The sequence below is a fragment of the Rhinopithecus bieti genome, unplaced genomic scaffold (assembly GCF_001698545.2).
Source record: "Rhinopithecus bieti isolate Rb0 unplaced genomic scaffold, ASM169854v2 scaffold_8226, whole genome shotgun sequence".
Lineage (NCBI taxonomy): Eukaryota > Metazoa > Chordata > Mammalia > Primates > Cercopithecidae > Rhinopithecus > Rhinopithecus bieti.
Window position 1 is genome coordinate 1,221,719 of NW_016805992.1, and position 18,883 is coordinate 1,240,601.

Below are 18,883 nucleotides of genomic sequence, written 5' to 3' on the forward strand. Positions count from 1 at the left end.
TTTTTTGAGATGGAGTCTTGCTCTGTCACCCAGGCTGGAATGCAGTGGTGCCATCTCAGATCACTGCAACCTCCACTTCCTGGGTTCAAGCAATTCTCCTGTCTCACCATCCCGAGGAGCTGGGACTACAGGCGCCTGCCACCACTCCTGGATAATTTTTGTATTTTTAGTAGAGATGGCGTTTCACCATATTGGTCAGGCTGCTCTTGAACTCCTGACCTCAAGTGATCCACCCACCCCAGCCTCCCAAAGTGCTGGCATTATAGGCATGAGACACCAGCAGTGTTTTCAAAAGCACTGAACTCAACCCTGAGCACATGTATTCATTCAGAAATAAATGCCTCAGGGTCCCCAGTGAGGGCCAAGCCCTGTCCTAGGGCCTGGGGACACCACATTGAACGAGGCCACTGCCCTGATGAAGTTCACAGGTGGGCACAGGAGACAGAGTAGCCAGGAAGCAAGGAAACAAAGATCATTGCAGGTTGTGATGTCTCACAAAGGAAGTAAGTGTGATGATGCAGAAAAACAGGTGGGCAGTGGCAGGAAGACCTTGTTCTTGGATCAGGTGGTGGTATTAGTTTCCTGTGGCCACTGTAACACACGAAGGCAAATTGGGTGGCTTCCAAGCAGCAAGAATTTGGTCTCTTACAGTTCTGGAGGCCAAAAGTACAAAATCAAGATATCAGCAGGACCATGTTCCCTTTGATGGTTCTAGGGGAGAATCCTTCCTCGCCTCTCTCATGTCCTGGGAGCTGTGGGCAATCTGTGATGCTCGCTGGCTTGTGGCTACATCACTCCAATCCCTGCCTCCATCCACACATGGCCACCTTCTCCTCTTCTTATAAGGACATTTGTCATAGGATTTAGGGCCCACCAAGTTAGTCCAAGGTTATCTCATCTCGAGAGTCTGAATTACACCTGCAAAGATGCTCTTTCTGAATAAATCACATTCGCAGGTACTGGGGCTTAGTACATGAGTGTATCTTTTTAGGAGTGACACCACCCACACAGTGCCACGTCTTGGATGGCATACAGTGGGTACTCAATAGATGATAGCTATGATTATTACATGGAATTACTAGTAATATTAAAATGTTGGCTGGGCGTGGTGGCCCACACCTGTAACCCCAGCACTTTGAGAGGCTGAGACAGGCGGATCCCTAAGGTCAGAAGTTCAAGACCAGCCTGGGCAACATGGTGAAACCCCCTTTCTACTAAAATACAAAAATTAGCTGGGCGTGGTGGCACAGGCCTGTAATCCCAGCTACTTGGGAAGCTGAAGCAGGAGAATCACTTGAACCTTGAAGGCAGAGGTCACAGTGAGCCGAGATTGTACCACTGCACTCTAAGCTGGGCGACAGAGTGAGACTCCATCTCGAGAAAATAAATAAAATAAGATAAAATAAAATAAAATAAAATATTGGCAGGACATTGTTTCATCAATGGTAAACGTGTGTGCCCAAGTGCAGAGATATTTTAGATGCAAAATGCTTTGTTGCAAGTCAAGAGAAAAGCAACCCCAGAAATCAGCAAAGATGTTCACACCAAAAACAAACAAAAGAAGTGCTTGTGACTGCTCCATTATCATGCTGTTCGAAGAACTGCTCAATGGGGAAAGCAGTCTTCCGTGATGTTTGCGAGGTCAGGAAGCCCCGGGGTGGTTAGTGCTCTTACACAGACTGGAGGGATGTGTCTTACCCCAGGAACATCCAAAGCTCTGGCAAAAGAAGAAGGTCTCAGGATCCACTTACTACAAGGAATATCACTGCCTTTATTTTCTAACCTTGTCTGTGTGACTTTGAGACTTCAGAAAGAGCTCAGAGCTATGTAGTCCTGTCATGCCTGGTAAGGAAGTGGTTTTTAAAATTTTATAGATATATATATGTCCTTGAGCCTGTCCTGGAGGATGGGGACTACCTCTTCATGGTCTCCAAGAGGTATTGTCAGGATATGGAAAGACTAGGAGTCTCCAAGCAAAGACATAGGTTCAAATCCTGACTCTGCCTCTTACCCAAGCAAACCACATCATCGCTCAAAAGTCTCGTTTTCCTCACCTGTCAATCGGACTCTGGCCTTCTAGAGCCGTGGGCACCAAATATGAGAATAATTGTCTCTTTCTCATCTTCAACTTAGACTCTACCAGGTAGGAGTTTTTAATTCCCATTTCACAGGTGGGAAAATTGAGGTTCAGGGAACTTACATCAAATACCCCAAGATCTAATGGCCATGAAGTGTCAGAGCTGGAATGAGATTACAAAGGAAGTGGACAAAGGGGTCATGGGACTGCAGACGTGGACACGTACTCCAGCTTGAGAAGTTAAGAAAGGCTTCCTGAGGGGGGAGAGGTCTCAGCTGAGACCTAGAGGCAAGACGGTGAGGTGTTAACTGGGCTGAGAGGGAGGAGAGGGATTCCCAAAAGTGGGGACAGAAAATGCCAACATCCAGAAGCAGGAGACATCCACAGTAGCAATATCTCAGCTCTTGCAGCTGGAGAGGTGAGCTAGGATCAAAAATAACCCTACAAGCCACACTAATGAGAAATCCAACCACAGAGGCAGCCCTCTTGGAGCCTGCTTTACATCAACACATGATAACATTCTTCTTAGAAAAAATTAAAGCAAGGCCCAGCACGAGGCTGAGGCAGGAGAATCACTTGAACCTGGGAGGCAGAGGTTGCAGTGAGGCGAGATCACACCACTGCACTCCATGCTGGGCGACAGAGTGAGACTCCATCTCAAAAGAAATTAAAGAAAGAAAAAATTAAAACAAGACCCTTTTGGCCACCACTCCAAGCCCTGTGTCTTCCTGTCCTTTCCAGAGTGACCCTCTGTAAATGACTCAGTGTGCATCTTCCCAGTTTTTTTCTATACATTTATAATTTTTCTATATATTCACATATTCCTCAAACTCTACAATGCACACTTGATTATACTTTTTTTGTTGTTTGTTTCTGAGACAGGGTCTCACTCTGACACGCAGGCTGAAGTGCCATGGGCCTTATCTCGGCTCACTGCAACCTCCATCTCCCAGGCTCAAGCAACCTCCGACTTGAGTCTCCCAAGCAGCTGGGACCACAGGTGCATGCCACCATGCCCGGCTAATTTTTTGTATTTCTGGTAGAGACAGGGTTTCACCATGTTGCCCAGACTGGTCTAGAACTCCGGAGCTCAAGTGATCCACCTGCCTCAGCCTCCCAAAGTGCTGGGATTACAGGCATGAGCCACCACACCCAGCCTTTATCATACTTGAACAGATCTGAAAACAGAGTATGTTTGACCATCCACAGCACCTCACAATCATAATTGGCAGTATATTTGTCTATCTTAATGGCACATAAATGTGCATCTTACAATTTTGTTATATGCCCGCAGAAAAGGTGTAATATTGGGGAGTTTCTTTGAGGGGGGATAATAAATGACATCCTACTGCCCATAACACTCTGTAACTTGCTTTTTTCATTCCACAATGCATCTTAATATTTTCTTTTTATAGGCTATATAATATTAATACTAATATGCATTAGTAGATTCTTTTTACAGGCTATATAATATTCCATAACATGAATATACACCTATAAATGTCTAGCCATTTCTCCATCTGTGGGCACTGAGCTGTATATATCTTGTTGTTTTTCAATTTCAAACTGGTATGGTGAACTTCCTAGAACCCTCACATGGCCGATACCAAGAAGTGGACTTGTGTGTGTGTGAGAGAGACAGGGTCTCACTCTGTCGCCCAGGCTGGAATGCAATTGTGTGATCTCGGCCCACTGAAACCTCTGACTCTTGGGCTCAAGCAATTCTCATGCCTCAGCCTCCCAAGTAGCTGGGACTACAGGCACACGCCACCATGCCTGGCTAATTTTTGTATTTTTAGTAGAGACAGGGTTTTGCCATGTTGGCCAGGCTGCTCTCAAACTCCTGGCCTCAAGTGATCCGCCACCTTGCTCTCCCAAAGTGCCGGGATTACAGGTGTGAGCCACCGGGCCCAGCCAGAAGTGGACTTGCTTTAAATATGAACTTTTGTTATTTTAAAATGTGGCCTTTACTTTTTAATGGGCACCTCAGAAAGGCAGCCTGAAGCCCAGTCCCTTGTGCCCAGAGGAGCGAAGATCCACAGGTACCTGCTCCCTCCCTGCCTGCCTGCAGCACAGCTATGCATAAATCACACCGAGAGTTCCTCCCTCCTGGGCTCAGGCAGCCTCTTCACGCATTTATGTTCCCAATCCTTGCTCTGTCCCTCACCTCCTCCACTCTTGCAATTTGCACCAAGCATCGTGGGTGGGCTGGTTTTAATTTTCCATGTCACTGCAACAGCCCAGCACCCAGAAAAACTGGAAATCAAATCTTGTGATTTTCCAACCTGGTCGCCTCAGAGGACAGCCAGGCCAGACCACTTCCTCTCAGTTCAGCTTCCACCACTGGTGTGCTGTGTTGGACAAGGCGTCTGACCTCTCTGGGTCTGGTGTCCTCATCTGGCCAGCCTGGTGGCCTCTCTCACGGGCTCTTAGGAGACACAGCTGAGGTAAGACATAGAAAAAAAAAAAAAAAACAGGAAGTGCCCTGAAGAAGCACTTTCCACATCAGCCTCCAGAAACACCAGTCTTCCTGCTATTTCTGGAACATACCAAGCTCAGTCCTGCCTCATGACTCTGAATCTGCTGTTCCTTCCCTTAATGCAGGTCTCTGGTTTCCTGTCTGAAAGAGGCAATGTTGGATAGCAGGACTCTGAACCCCAGAAACAGGCTAGGAGCTCCTCTGGGCTACCATGACCTCTAGTCTTAACATACACACATTACACTGAAACTATAATCAGTGTTGCATTGCTTCAATGGAGTAGAAACAAACTGCTAGGTAGGCTGGGTGTGGCGGTTCATGCCTGTAATCCCAGCACTTTGGGAGGCCGAGGTGGGCAGATCACTTGAGGTTAGGAGTTGGAGAACAGCCTGGCCAACATAGTGAAACCCCATCTCTACTAAAATTACAAAAATACAAAAATTATCCGGGCATGGTGGTGCACATCTGTAGTCCCAGCTACTCAGAAGGCTGAGGCAGGAGGCTCAGGATAATTGCTTGAATCCAGGAGGTGGAAGCTGCAGTGAGCCAAGATCTCAGCACTGCACTCCAGCCTGGGCAACAGAGTGAGACAGACAGACAAAAGAAAGAAAGAGAGAAAGAGAGAGAGAAAGAGAGAGAGGGAGAAAGGGAAAGAAAGAGAGAGAGAGAGAAACTGCTAGGGTTCAAATCCTAGAAGTTCCAGTTACTGTGCAAACTTAAATACCATACCTAACTTCTCTATATCTCATCTGCAAAGTGAGGATGATAATAATAGTGCCTCTTGGGCTGCTGTGAAGATTAAATGAGTAGATACAAACCAAGAGCTCAGAATAGTGTCCGGCACACAGCAACTGTCTCACCATGTTCTACACCAGGCAACTAGCCCAGTACTGGGGATGAAATCAGTATGTACTGAGCAAATAAATGTGTCTGGTGGGTCTGCAATGATTTGGTCTATTTCATAGATGAAAAGCTTGAGGCTCAGGATGGCAATATGAATTAGAGCAGGAAGAGGAGGCATTAACTGAGCTCCTACTATGCGCAAGGCCAAGTGCTGGCTGCTTTGTTTATGTGATCTCATTTCATCTTAAAACAGCCCATTTGTGGATGAAGGTGACTCATCAGAAGTCACACAGCTGGCCGAGCACAGTGGTTCAGGCCTGTTATCCCAGCACTTTGGGAGGCCAAGGCAGGAGGATCGCTTGAGCCCAGGAGTTCCAGACCAGCCTGGGCAGCATAGTAAGACCCCCACCTCTACAAAAAAAAAAATACAAAAATTAGTCGGGTGTAATGGTGAACATCTGTGTTTCCAGCTACTAGGGAGGCTGAGGCAGGAGAACTGCTTGAGCCTGGGAGGTGGAGGCTGCAGTGAGCTATGATCGTGCTACTGCACTCCAGCCTGGACAACAGAGCAAGACTCTGTCTCAAAAAAAAAAAAGAAGTCCCACAGCCAGCAAGAAGTAGGGCCAGGATTTGAACCCCAGTGATATAGGCACATGTGGGTTTTGCCCACCCCTACACCTAACAACAGCACCATGATCTGCCTGTGACCATGTGACCACTCCTCCCCACCTTCCCACCCCTATCTATGGAGCTGATCCCAACCCACCCGGGTTACAAGTGGGCACATGACTCAGCCTGGCCAATCAGCTTGGCTCCAGGGATTGGCTCAGGACTGAGCATGTGACCCAATGTGGTCCAGTGGAAAACCTAGCTGGAAGTTTGGTGGAATTCTTGAGAAACAAAACGTCTCTCTTACTATGGTTGCTAAGGTGGGAGAGGATTTAGCTGAAAGCAGAACTCAAACAGAAGAAAGCAAAGCCCAAAACGAAGAGGAAAGAAATTGAGTTTAACAGTGGATTCAAGCAGACATGAGCTTTTCAGTTACCTGAACCAGTAATTTCTTTTCTTATTGAAGCCTGTAAGATTTGAGTTTCTGTCACTTGCCACCAAAAAGATCCTGGCTGATACAGCTAGCCTGGTTCATTCTAGACCATAGCTGTTTCATCTACACTGTGCTGAATTTGAAGACCTCTTTTTCACCAAAAATAATTCCAGTCCCTAGCCCAAAAAACAAACCCATGACTTCCCCAAAGCTAATCTGGAAGGCAAAACACTTCAGCAAAGTGGATTTTGCTGACGAGGAACCTGTTCCATTGAAAACTTCTCTCTGTGGCTGAAAGAGTGGAGGTTATGGGATGTACCTGTTTATGGACTTGATATTTCTGCTCAACTCCACTCTCCCAAGGTGGCTAAGTAGAATTAAGGAGATGTATTACTCTGTTCTCATGCTGCTAATAAAGACATACCTGGCTGGGCATAGTGGCCCACCCTGTAATCCCAGTACTTTGGGAGGCCGAGGCAGGCAGATCACCTGAGGTCAGGAGTTCAAGACCAGCCTGGCCAACATGGTGAAACCCTGTCTCTACTAAAAATACAAAAAAAATAGCCAGGTGTGGTGGCGGGCACCCGTAATCCCAGCTACTCAGGAGACTGAGGCAGGAGAATCACTTAAACCCAGGAGGTGGAGGTTGCAGTGAGCCAAGATCGCACCATTGCACTCCAGGCTAGGCAACAAGAGCAAAACCCCATCTCAAAAAACAAACAAAAAAAAAGACATACCTGAGACTGGGTAATTTGTAAAAGAAAGAGGCTTAATGAACCCACAGTTCCACACAGCTGGGGAGGCCTCACAATCCTGGCTGAAGGTGAATGAGGAGCAAAGTCACGTCTTACATGGTGGCAGGCAGGAGAGCTTGTGCAGGGGAACCCCCTTTATAAAACCATCAGATCTCCTGAGACTTATTCACTCTCAGGAGAACAGCAGGGGAAAGACCCGCCCCCATGGTTCAATTACCTCCCACCAGATCCCTCCCACAGCACATGGGAATTAAGGGAGCTACAATTCAAGATGAGATTTGGGTGGGGACACAGCCAAACCGTATCAGGAGGCAAGTTAGATTGTGGGACTTCCCTCACAGCCCTCCATCTGCCAGGTGAATACAGCGAATTACTTAGCACTGAAGTGGTCTCTCTGTGACGGTTTTCTTAGAGGAAAAATCAAGATTTCTTCCCATACACCCCCACAAGGATTTGTCTAGGAGGCTGAACTTAGAGAACATGCTGCTTGTCGAACGTGCTGCTTGTCAGCTGGCTTCTCCTCTATGGCCTCTGCAGCAGGTCCTTAAAGGAATGAAATGTCTTCATATAATAGAAGAGCTTGGACCAAACTCAAAATTCGTTTTGGAAGAAAAAGAGATTATGCAGAGGAAAAAAAAAATTAAAAAAGCTCTTTCTGGGGGTGATTTGCAAGGAGTACATGGTGTGAAGGGGCAGCTTGTCCCTTTTCCTGGATGATATAATGGAAAGAATAGCAGCTACCACCTATGGCACACTTACGGAGGCCAGGCACCACATTAGGCTCTTTAAATACACTCTCCTGTTTTACCTCACAATAACCTTAGAAAAAGAGATGACAATTATCCTCATTTTGCACAGGAGGGAACTGAGGCTCAGAGAGGTATAACGAAATAAGGAAATGCCCATGGCCACGTGCCTACTTGGCGGTGAAACTGCCGGTTAGCCCTAGGACTGAGGGTGAACGAGTGAATAGACTGGGTGAACAAGTGAATAGACTGTGCATGTGAGTTCTGCTGTTTCTCAAAATCCTGGAACAAGCAGAGTTGTTGCATTGTCAAGTTTGAAGAGGAAGCCAGCCCAGTGCCTACTGTGGTTAGCTGTCCAATTGACCCACGGATGTAATAAGTCGGCTGAATGCCCACACACAGCTTGGCAAAGGATCAGCACTCCATAGATGTTACTACCTCTAGAAGGAGGCTGGAAGGAAGGGCAAAGGAAGAGTTCATGCTTACTAAGCACTTACCATATGTCTGGAACCTTGATGTCAAGTCATTCCTTGCTGACAAGTCTGGTCATTCCTTTATGACTGGTCCTAGGCAAGGTCCATTTTGTTCATCCATTTTTATCCCCTCTCATGGAATTCTAACCATATCCTTTGATGGTATCCACATCTCAGTTTGATGGATGTGAACACTGAGGCTCAGAGAGGTTAAGACACCTATCCCAGGATCACAGAAGGCCTCTATAAGGGTTTTAGCTGGGACGTGACCCCCATTTCCCTCACTTCCATGACAATAATTCTTATAATTCGTTTTCTGTTGTTGTTGTTGCTGTTGTTTTGAGACAGAGTCTCACTCTGTTGCCCAGGCTGGAATGCAGTGGCACAATCTCAGCTCACTGCAATCTCTGCCTCCCAGGTTCAAGCGATTCTTGTGACTCAGCCTCCTGAGTAGCTGGGACTACAGGCATGTGCCACCAAACCAGGCTGATTTTTATATTTTTAGCAGATATGGGGTTTCATCATGTTGGCCAGGCTAGTCTCGAACTCCTGACCTCAGGTGATCTGCCTGCCTCAGCCTCCCAAAGTGCTGGGATTACAGACATAAGCCGCCGCCACGCCTGGCCAAATTCTTATAATTCTTGAAACAAAGAGCTTCACTTGAAACAAAGTGCTTCAAAGACACTCAAAGTTCCCCGTTGTGCAGTTTGGGGCTCAGGACAGAGCATGCAGTACCTTCACCTTTCCTCAACTCCCACACATTCCAGGTGTCTAGGGTATGTCTCCTTTGGTGGGACTTTACACAGCAGTGTGCAGGAGCTGACTCACGAGAGCCAATTAAGATTTTGAGAATTTTGTGAGCCAGGTGACATCATGTTGGTATCTTGAAATTGGCCATGGTGGAAGTATTTGTACCACAGAAATTGGCAAATGCTACAAACCAGGGCTTTATTTCTTTTAATTTTGCAGAGATCCAGTTGTTCAATATTTCCCAACATGCCTCTGGACTTCAGAGAAACAGTTTCAGTTCACCATAAACCCATACATTCATACAATAAATACATATATTGAGCTCAACCTACAGCATAATATAATTTGCACTCACTAACATGTTTGTTCAGCAAACTTTGACTCATGGGCTACTATGTGCCAGGTTCTATGCTAAATATTGGGAATTCAGCAGTGGCAAGATAGACATGGTCCTTGTCCCCATGAAGCTTTCAATCTAACGAAGGAGTCAGATTTAACCCCCCCCAAAAAAAGTCATACAACCTGCACTATGAGTGGGAGTTAGCCAAGTCAAGGTGGTGGGATAAAAGCAGGGAGATTCCAGGTAGAGGGAACAGCCTGTGCAAAATCTTTGTGACAGGAGGAAACTTGGCATGTTCCAAGAACTGACCAAGGCCAGCCCAGCTGGAGAGAAAGGAGTAAAAGGGAGAATGGGCTGGAGAAGGACCTACCAGGCCTTGTGGGCCATGCTAGGCACTTGTCTTATTTTTTTATCCCCAGCCTCAGTAAGTCTATCAAAAACTGCTCATGCCTATAATCTCAGCACTTTGAGAGACTGAGGCAGGAAGATCGCTTGAGCTTAGGAGTCTGAGGCTGCAGTGAGCTATGATCGTGCCACTGCATTCCAGCCTGGGCAACAGAACAAGACCCTGTCTCTGGGTAGGGTTGGGTGGAGGGAGAAAGTCAGGCACAGTGGCTCACACCCGAAATCCCAACACTTTGGGAAGCCAAGGCAGGAACATCACTTGAGGCCAGGAGTTCAAGACCAGCCTGCGAAACATAGTAAGACCCTATCACTATTTTAAATAAATAAATAAATAAATATCTTTTTTAACTTAAAAAAAAACAAAAACAAAAACCTGGTACCAATGCAGTGGCTCACACCTGTAATCCTAGCACTTTGGAAGGCTGAGATGGGCAGATCACTTGAGGTCAGGAGTTCGAGACCAGCCTGGCCAACATGGTGAAACCCCATTTGTACTAGAAATACAAAAAATTAGCCGGGCATGGTGGCAGGCACCTGTAGTTTCAGCTACTCGGGAGGCTGAGGCAGGAAAATCGCTTGAACCTGGGAGAAGGAGGTTGCAGTGAGTCAAGATTGTGCCACTGTACTCCAGCCTGGGTGACAGAGCAAGACCCTGTCTCAAAAAAAACCTGCCCACATTTTCAAAGTCTACAAAACTCAAATCTTCATTTCCTCATCAGACCCTCCTACAGAACCTCTCTGGGCCTCCTAATTGGAAAAATGAAGGCAGAAGTGAAGATACTGATAACTTCATCGGGTGTGGCTGTAGGAATCAAATGAAGACATAGATGAAAAAGCAGTTCGCTCCATGTCTGGCTTATCGCAAGCCTCAATGAATTGAACTGTTACGTTTATTTCCCTCCCTCCACAAATGCTCATTCATCCCATTTCCTTAATTGCTTTCAGTCCTCACAACTTTTCTGAGTTCCAGGCCCAGAGCTGGGTACTAAGAACCAACTATGAGTAACAGGGACACAATGGCCCTGGGAGGAGGGGCTGTTCCCACCTCCTAATTGCCTGGCTCCAATCACATATTTATATGCAAATTTTTATCGCACCCCACTACTGCAAAGCCCTTGTTCTAGGAAATGTGGATACAAACAACGCTGGCATGGAATCTGTGGAATGAGACCTCTCTTTCACCATTCACCTCCCCAGGCTAATTTAGGTCTCTGCAGGGTCTTCCCACCTTCCCCTCCTCACGCTGCTCTTCACTCTGAACTCTGAACTGCGCATCTCCACATTTGTCCCCTGCACCACTGTGAGCTTCTTGGGGGGATGGCCTGTGTCTTAACCATCAATCAAAACTGTGCAAAGAACGCCATTAGTCAACGTGAGCTGAACGAACCCTAAACCACAAAACGTCACAGGTGGATCAGGAGAGACCCCGCCCCTGGGTCTTAAGCCCACTGCATTCTCAGGCCGGACTGTCAGAGGCCACCCCAGCCGCCCCCTCCGCAAGCTCTGAAGCCCAGCTGTTTGGGGAAAGGCTCCAGAACCCACGGCTAGGACTGGGGCGCTTCCTCCATCCTCACCCTCCCCGGACTCACTGAGAAGTTGCCGGCTGGATTCGCTGACTGTCACGTTCTCCAGCCAGAAGGGGTTCATCAGCGGTGTGCACGGGCTCTGGACTGGATAGGACGGAGGAATCCATGGGCGCAGGACCCCGGAGTTCCGCGCAGAACCCCCGTCCGCGGCTTTGCCCCCATGCACACCCTAAGTGCGCCACCCAGGGAGGGCATGGGGAGAACTAGAGCAGTTGGGATCGCAGCCGGGCGCCTCTCGGAAGGGCTTTCACAGTCCCGGCCTTCTGCTCACCTTCCCCCCGAGTCTCTAGACATTGTATTCTAGGAACTTAGGGGAGGAGTGCGCGCCAAGCAACAGGTCCCAAGCGAGCAGGGCACCGCGCAGGGGGAGTCCGCAGCCACAGCTCCCAGCCCCGGGGTGCACCCTTACCCCGGCAGGTCCGCCAGAGGCCGGAGTGGGAGCTCAGAGGCTCCAGCTGGCTGCGATTGATGGACCCCAGCAGGTCCTGCGCCCCCAGGCCGCTCCTCTCCAGTCGCTCGGTGTCAATGATGTACCAGAAGTCCGTGCCGATGGCGGCCGCCAGAAGCACAAAGCTGAGCGCCCCGGTCAGCGCAGCCGCGCCGGCCAGCCCGCCCAGGTGCACCCGCATCTTTGAGCCCAGGACCAGCAGCCGCGGGTTCCTGCGGCCGAGGCGCGACCCCTCTGTGCCCGCCCCCGTCCCCAGTCGGCCACCGCGGGCTCCCAGCTCCACCGCCGGAGCCGCCGAGCTCAGATCTGAAAGCCTTTCCTTTGGACCCTTGGCCCTAGCTCAGACCCTGGATCCACCCTCAGACCCTCACCTGCCGGCTCCGACCCGCACGCGCGCCCGCTCAGCCCCGGTCCACGCTCCCAGCCCTCCAAAGCCAGCTCTACCTGCAGACCCCCTCACCTGTGCTGTCCGACCTCCACCTCCGCCTTCAGACCCTCCTGGAAGCCCTAGTCCTTCCCCACCAGCACCTTAATCCACCTTGTCCCTCAGCCCCACTCCACCCTCAGCCCTCCACGCCCAGCCCAAGCGGACTCTCTCACTTCAAAATCCTCACTTTCCCCAGACCCCTACTCCCTCCATTCCCCTGCCTCACTCTCCGGGAACCCTTCCCCCGACCCCAGATGCTTCCCTCTCTGCCTCTGACTCTGGTTTTCCGCCCTAACCCTTTTTCTTGGCCCCACACTGCCAGCTCCCCACTCCCAGCCCTGCTCTCCAGGGTCTTCCCGCAGCTCCTGCTCTGGCCGGGTCGCAGCTGACCCTCTGCGCCCTCCTTCTCGCCGCCGAGGACAAGCTCGGAGTGCGCACGCAGCACGGACGGGGGCGGTCCCCAGCCCTGGAGTGCTGGAGGCTACCGGTGTGGAAGGGAAGGCGGCCTTGGGACCACCTGGGGCAGTAGGAAAGAGGGGTGTGGCGGGCCTCACAGTCCCGCCAGGATTTGCAAATCATCTCCAAGAGTCCCTCCAGCTCCAAGCACCCTTCCTCCAAAATTCACCTTCAAGTGTAGTCTGGGCTGACCAGAATGGGAAAAGGCACATCAGTTTTTCATAAAAGTTCTCTAAAGCACTGAGGTAGTCCAGGTCCTCAGAATCTATCATTTGTACCCCCAAAGTCTTTCTTCATTATCATAGCCACCACCACTGCCACCATCACCACCACCATCACCACCACCACCACCATCACCATCATAACCACCATCACCAACACCATCACCACCACCATCACCATCATCACCACCACCAACACCATCAACACCACTGCCAGCATCATCACCACCACCACCACCGGCAGCATCACCACCACCATCACCATCATCACCACCACCACCAGCACCATCACCACCACATCACCATCATCACCACCACCATCACCACCCGAAGCATCACCAACACCACCACCATCATCATCACCACCATGGACAGCAACACCATCACCACCACCATCACCATCATCACCACCATCACCACAACCACCATCACCCCTACCATCACCACCATCATCATCACCACCATCACCACCACCACCATCACCATGGACAGCAACACCATCACCACCACCATCACCATCATCCCCACCAACGCCACCACCATCATCACTACCATCACCATCATCATCACCACCAGCAGCATCACCAACACCACCACCATCATCATCACCACCACCACTACCACCATCATCACTACGATCACCATCATCTTCATCACCAGCACCACCATCACCACGGACAGCAACACCATCACCACCACCATCACCATCATCCCCACCAATGCCACCACCATCATCACTACCATCACCATCATCATCATCACCACCATCACCACCAGCAGTATCACCAACACCACCATCACCATCACCACCACCACAACCACCACCACCACCAGCATCACCACAGACAGCAATACCATCACCACCACCAACACCATCATCACTACCATCACCATCATCTTCATCACCACCATCACCACCACTACCACCATCACCACCAGGAGCAGCATCACCAATACCACCACCATCACCATCATAATCACCACCACCACCACCACCATCACCATGGACAACACCACCATTACCACCACCACCATCACTATCACCAACATTGCCACTGTCATCACCATCGTCATCATCACCACCACCACCACCACCAACCACCACCATCACCACCAACCATTACCACCACCATCATACCACCATCACCATCATCACTATCATCACCACCATTACCACTATCACCACTACCATCATTACCATCACCACCACCACCAGCACCAGCACCACTCTCCTCTTTATCATCACCATCACTCTTATCCATTCAATCACCTTCTTCACCACCATAAAACCTTTTATTCCTTAAAGAAATACTTCTGGTACCTTCTATGTGTCTGATCCTATAGTCTATGTTAAGAATATTGGCATGAACAATCCAAAAAGAAGTCCTGCCCTTAAGAAATATAGGGTTCAGGCTTCCCAGCCTTTTACATGCAGGGGACACAGAGAAAATACCTATATTTGCATGGCTCATTAATAGAAGAGGCTTCCAGATGCTGGGGATGACCAATCCTCAGGAGTTACAGCTACTAAAGGCCCCTCAAGGCTGACCTTATGGCTGAGGAATCAAAATCTTGGCACTCCTGTGATCCATTCTTTTTTTTTTTTTTTTTTTTTTTTTTGAGACAGAGTCTCGCTCTGCCGCCCAGGCTGGAGTGCAGTGGCCGGATCTCAGCTCACTGCAAGCTCCGCCTCCTGGGTTTATGCCATTCTCCTGCCTCAGCCTCCTGAGTCGCTGGGACTACAGGTGCCCGCCGCCTCGCCCGGCTAGTTTTTTGTATTTTTTAGTAGAGACGGGGTTTCACCATGTTAGCCAGGATGGTCTCGATCTCCCGACCTTGTGATCCTCCCGTCTCGGCCTCCCAAAGTGCTGGGATTACAGGCTTTAGCCACCATGCCTGGCCCTGTGATCCATTCTTAAGGGACCATTGTGTCAAGGTCCAAAAGTTGATAGGTGCTGGTCAGGTCGGAAGAGAATCATCAAAGTGTGCTTAAGACGGTGCTATGAGAGAAAGTACCAGAGGGGAGATCTCACTGGGCTTCTCTGAGGAAGTGACACTGACACTGAGACATGAAGGTTATAAAATTATCCATGTCTAGAGAATGGCTTATATGAGGGGTTTCGTCATTCTAGAGAAGTCAAAAGAAGGGCTATCAGGCTAGAATGTAGTAAGGGAAGAGCAAGCGGAGGGAAATGAGATGGAGGGTATAAGAAGTGGTCAGGTCACACAGGTCTTGAGATCCATGATAGAGTTTCGATTTCAGTCCAAACCACTGAACTGTTTTCAGCATGAAAGTCAAATGTTCTAACTAACGTATTTAAAAATCTCACTATGCTTGCTGTAGTGTGGAATATAGAATATAGAGAGACAAGAAAGGGAACAAGAAGGCCAGTTAGGAGGACATCGTAGAAGAAGCAGCAAGATCCTGCTGACTTGGGCTAGGGTGGAGGCAGCAGTGAACAGAGAGTAAAGTGTATAGAGTTTTTAAAAGTTGAGGGACTAGAACTGGTAGGGTTTGGTGATAGGCTGGGGTTGAGAATTATGCTTTTCCTTGTTACTTTATTCTTCCTTGCCAATACCACCTTAATCCATATCACTGTCATCCTCGTCTTCATTATCAAGGGCATCAGCACCCTGGCAGAGCTATCACCAGCAAGAATATACCCTCCCTTGATTCTGCAGACCATTCTGTTTCATCACCCCTCCACCACTATCTTGATGAAAATAGATTTTTTCCAAAAACCATCACCACTGATCATTTTGCTGTCAACTCCATCACACTTCTACTATTATCTTTACTTCCACCATCATCCAAATAGTCCTCACCATCAACTTGAGAGATGCAGGTAAAATTCAGTTGAGGCTGATCCCAGGAGCCCTTACAATGTCTTTGAGGTTCAATCTCTTCCCTCTTTCTCTTCTCCTTGCCATCTCTCAATTGTTTTCCTCTTGCTTGACTTCACTTTTCAAGCAGGCTCTTATTTGTTCAATCATAGGAGCCAGTTTCACAGCTTAGCAACTCCAAGAAAAAGAAATAATCTCTCTCTCAAAAGTGCCAGATCCCCAGAATTCAATCTCATTGGCCTGTTTTTGGTCATGTGCCCATCTCTGAATCAATCTCTATCACTCAAAGGGACCAGATGTGCTAATTGGCCAAGCCTCGGTCACCCATCTACTCCTGGAGCCAGAGTGGCAGAAGTCAGTCCCACCCTAAATATTTGAGTTCAACTATGATAGCAAAGATATAGAATCAACTTAAATGCCCATCAATGGTAGATTGGATAAAGAAAATGTGGTACACTACACCATGCAATACTATGCCGCCATAAAAAAGGACAATATTATGTCCTTTGCAGGAACACCGATGGAGCTGGAAGCCATTATCCTTAGTATATTAACACAGGAACAGAAAACCCAGTATTGCATGTTCTCACTTACAAGTGGGAGCTAAATGATAAGAACACACGGACACATAGAAGGGAACAACAACACTGGGGCCTACCTGAAGGTGGACAGTGGGAGGAGGGAGAGGAGCAGAAAAAAAATAACTAATAGATACTAGGCTTAATACCTGGATGATGAAACACTCTGTATAACAAACCCCTGTAACATGAGTTTACCTATATAACAAACCTGCACAGGTACCCTTGAATTTAAAATAAAAGTGTTGTTTAAGCCATTTGAGCTGAAAGGTGTTATGACTGCTAAATGTGACAAATAAAAATACAGGAAATCCAGTTAAATTTTAATTTTAAGTAAATAGTGAATAATTTTTCAGCATATGTCCCACGCAATACTTGAGGTATACTAGAAAAACTTTTGGGCCGGGCGTGGTGGCTCACGCCTGTAATCCCAGGACTTTGGGAGGCTGAGGCGGGTGGATCATGAGGTCAGGAGATCGAGACCACCCTGGCTAACTCAGTGAAACCCCATCTCTAATAAAAATACAAAAAATTAGCCGGGCATGGTGGCGGGTGCCTGTAGTCCCAGCTACCCAGGAGGCTGAGGCAGGAGAATGGCATGAACCCAGGAGGCGGAGCTTGCAGTAAGCCGAGATCACGCCACTGCACTCCAGTCTGGGAGACACAGCGAGACTCCATCTCAAAAAAAAAAAGAAAAAAGAAAAAAAAAAACTTTTGTGTTATCTGAAGTTAAAATTTAACCAGATGGCTTCTATTGTATCCAGCAAACCTAGCTGACTCCTGAAAGAAAACCAAGGTGCCATTATCAGAACCAAGAGAATGGACAATGGCAGGCTAAAACAGGGGCTGTCCCCTGCACCCACCATGGGCCTGTCACTTCAGTGGGTCCCATGTTCCTCATCTATATAAGGAGACCTTCTTCCAGGTTCCTGGGCAAAGATAACCTTATAGGTTTCGAAATTGTATTTTCCCTGAGGGTTTTAATGTACTCCACCTGAATCATGCTCAGTCATTCTAAAAGGAACAGAAAGTAATTTTTTTTTTTTTATGATTCTGAGGAGGAGAGGAGCACATCAAACATCATGTAATATCATTACTCAGCCAGTCAACTGAAGAGTCATGTTAAAATCTGAAAGCTCCCAAGGCCAGATCCAGACAAGCCATGGCGTTTAAGATTAAGGCTACACCAGGCACCGTTCTAGCTCACTACAGCATGCGGGAGCACAACGTTCAGCAGGAATTGCAGAGGCAGGTTTTGAGTCTTAAATCAGCATCTGACAGGCTGTCTGAGCCCAGAGAAGTTGTCTATTATCTGGGCATGGTGGCGGGCACCTGTAATCACAGCTACTCAGGAGGCTGAGGCAGGAGAATCGCTTGAACCCAGCAGCCGGAGGTTGGAGTGAGCTGCGATCGCGTCACTGCACTCCAGCCTGTGTGATAGAGTGTGACTCTGTCTCAAAAAATAAGTGGAAAGCACTTTCAGAAGTGTGGAGGAAAATGCACATTAAGAATGAAAAGAGGAAATATTTTAAAAGAAAGAGAAGGAAAGGGCTGGGCATAGTGGCTCATGCCTGTAATTCCAATGCTTTGGGAGTCTGAGATGGGGGGATCACTTGAGGCCAAGAGTTCCAGAACAGACTGGGCAACATAGCAAGACTCTATCTCCACCAAAAAAATAATAAAAATAAAAAATTAGCTAGGTGTGATGGCACACCTATAGTCCCAGCTACTTGGGAGGCTGAGGTGGGAGAATCACTTTAGTCCAAGAGTTTGAGGCTGCAGTGAGCTATGATCATGCCACTGTACTCCAGTCTGGGCAATACAGTGAGACCCTGTCCCTAAAAAAATAAAAAATATATATTTTTAAGAGAAAGAATAAAGGAAGAGGGAGGGAGGTATCAGGATGTAGGGAAGAAAGGTTACCTCTTATTATGAAGCACTGAGGCATCATAGGGAAAAAATGGTATTTTTTAAAAAATTAATGAGACTCGGATTTGGCTGTCAGCTCTTTTACTCATCATTATGTGAACTTGAGTAAGTCCCTTTTTCCTGGAGCCTCAGTTTCCCTATTTCTACATGTATCTTACATATAGAGTTGCAGAGGAATTTAATAAGATAATGTATAAAAAGCATCTGAAACATAGTAGATGTTGAATAAGTCCATGAATTCCCTTCCCCTTTCCCAGTTCCCAGGAAGTTCTCTGACCTGGACAGTTTGTCCTAGCCCAGACTGAGCCCAGATGGGTCAGCAGGGAAACTTTGGGGCATCAGTTAAACATCTAAGGTCGGGCACTTTGGCTCACACTTGTAATCTCAGCACTTTGGGAGGCCAAGGCGGGAGGATCACTTGAGCTCAGGAGTTTGAGACCAGCCTGGGCAACATGATAAGACCCAGTCTCTACCAAAAATACAA

At 48.1% G+C, this 18,883-nt stretch overlaps 1 protein-coding gene across 5 annotated transcripts in view; it reads right to left on the minus strand.

The window, feature by feature from the left end:
- Nucleotides 1–12,495, minus strand: part of TMEM114 (transmembrane protein 114) — a 62,448-nt gene extending 49,953 nt beyond the window's left edge. For 4 of the 5 annotated variants that reach the window (XM_017874433.1, XM_017874435.1, XM_017874432.1 and 1 more), the window contains exons 1-2: nt 11,906–12,495; nt 11,500–11,580 (exon numbers count right to left, since the gene is read on the minus strand). In XM_017874433.1, coding sequence (XP_017729922.1) covers nt 11,500–11,580; nt 11,906–12,125 — 301 coding nt within the window. In that variant the 5' untranslated portion in view covers nt 12,126–12,495. The remainder of the gene's footprint in view (nt 1–11,499; nt 11,581–11,905) is intronic. The other variant, XM_017874434.1, reaches the window with a different exon arrangement.
- Nucleotides 12,496–18,883: the final 6,388 nt, after the last annotated feature.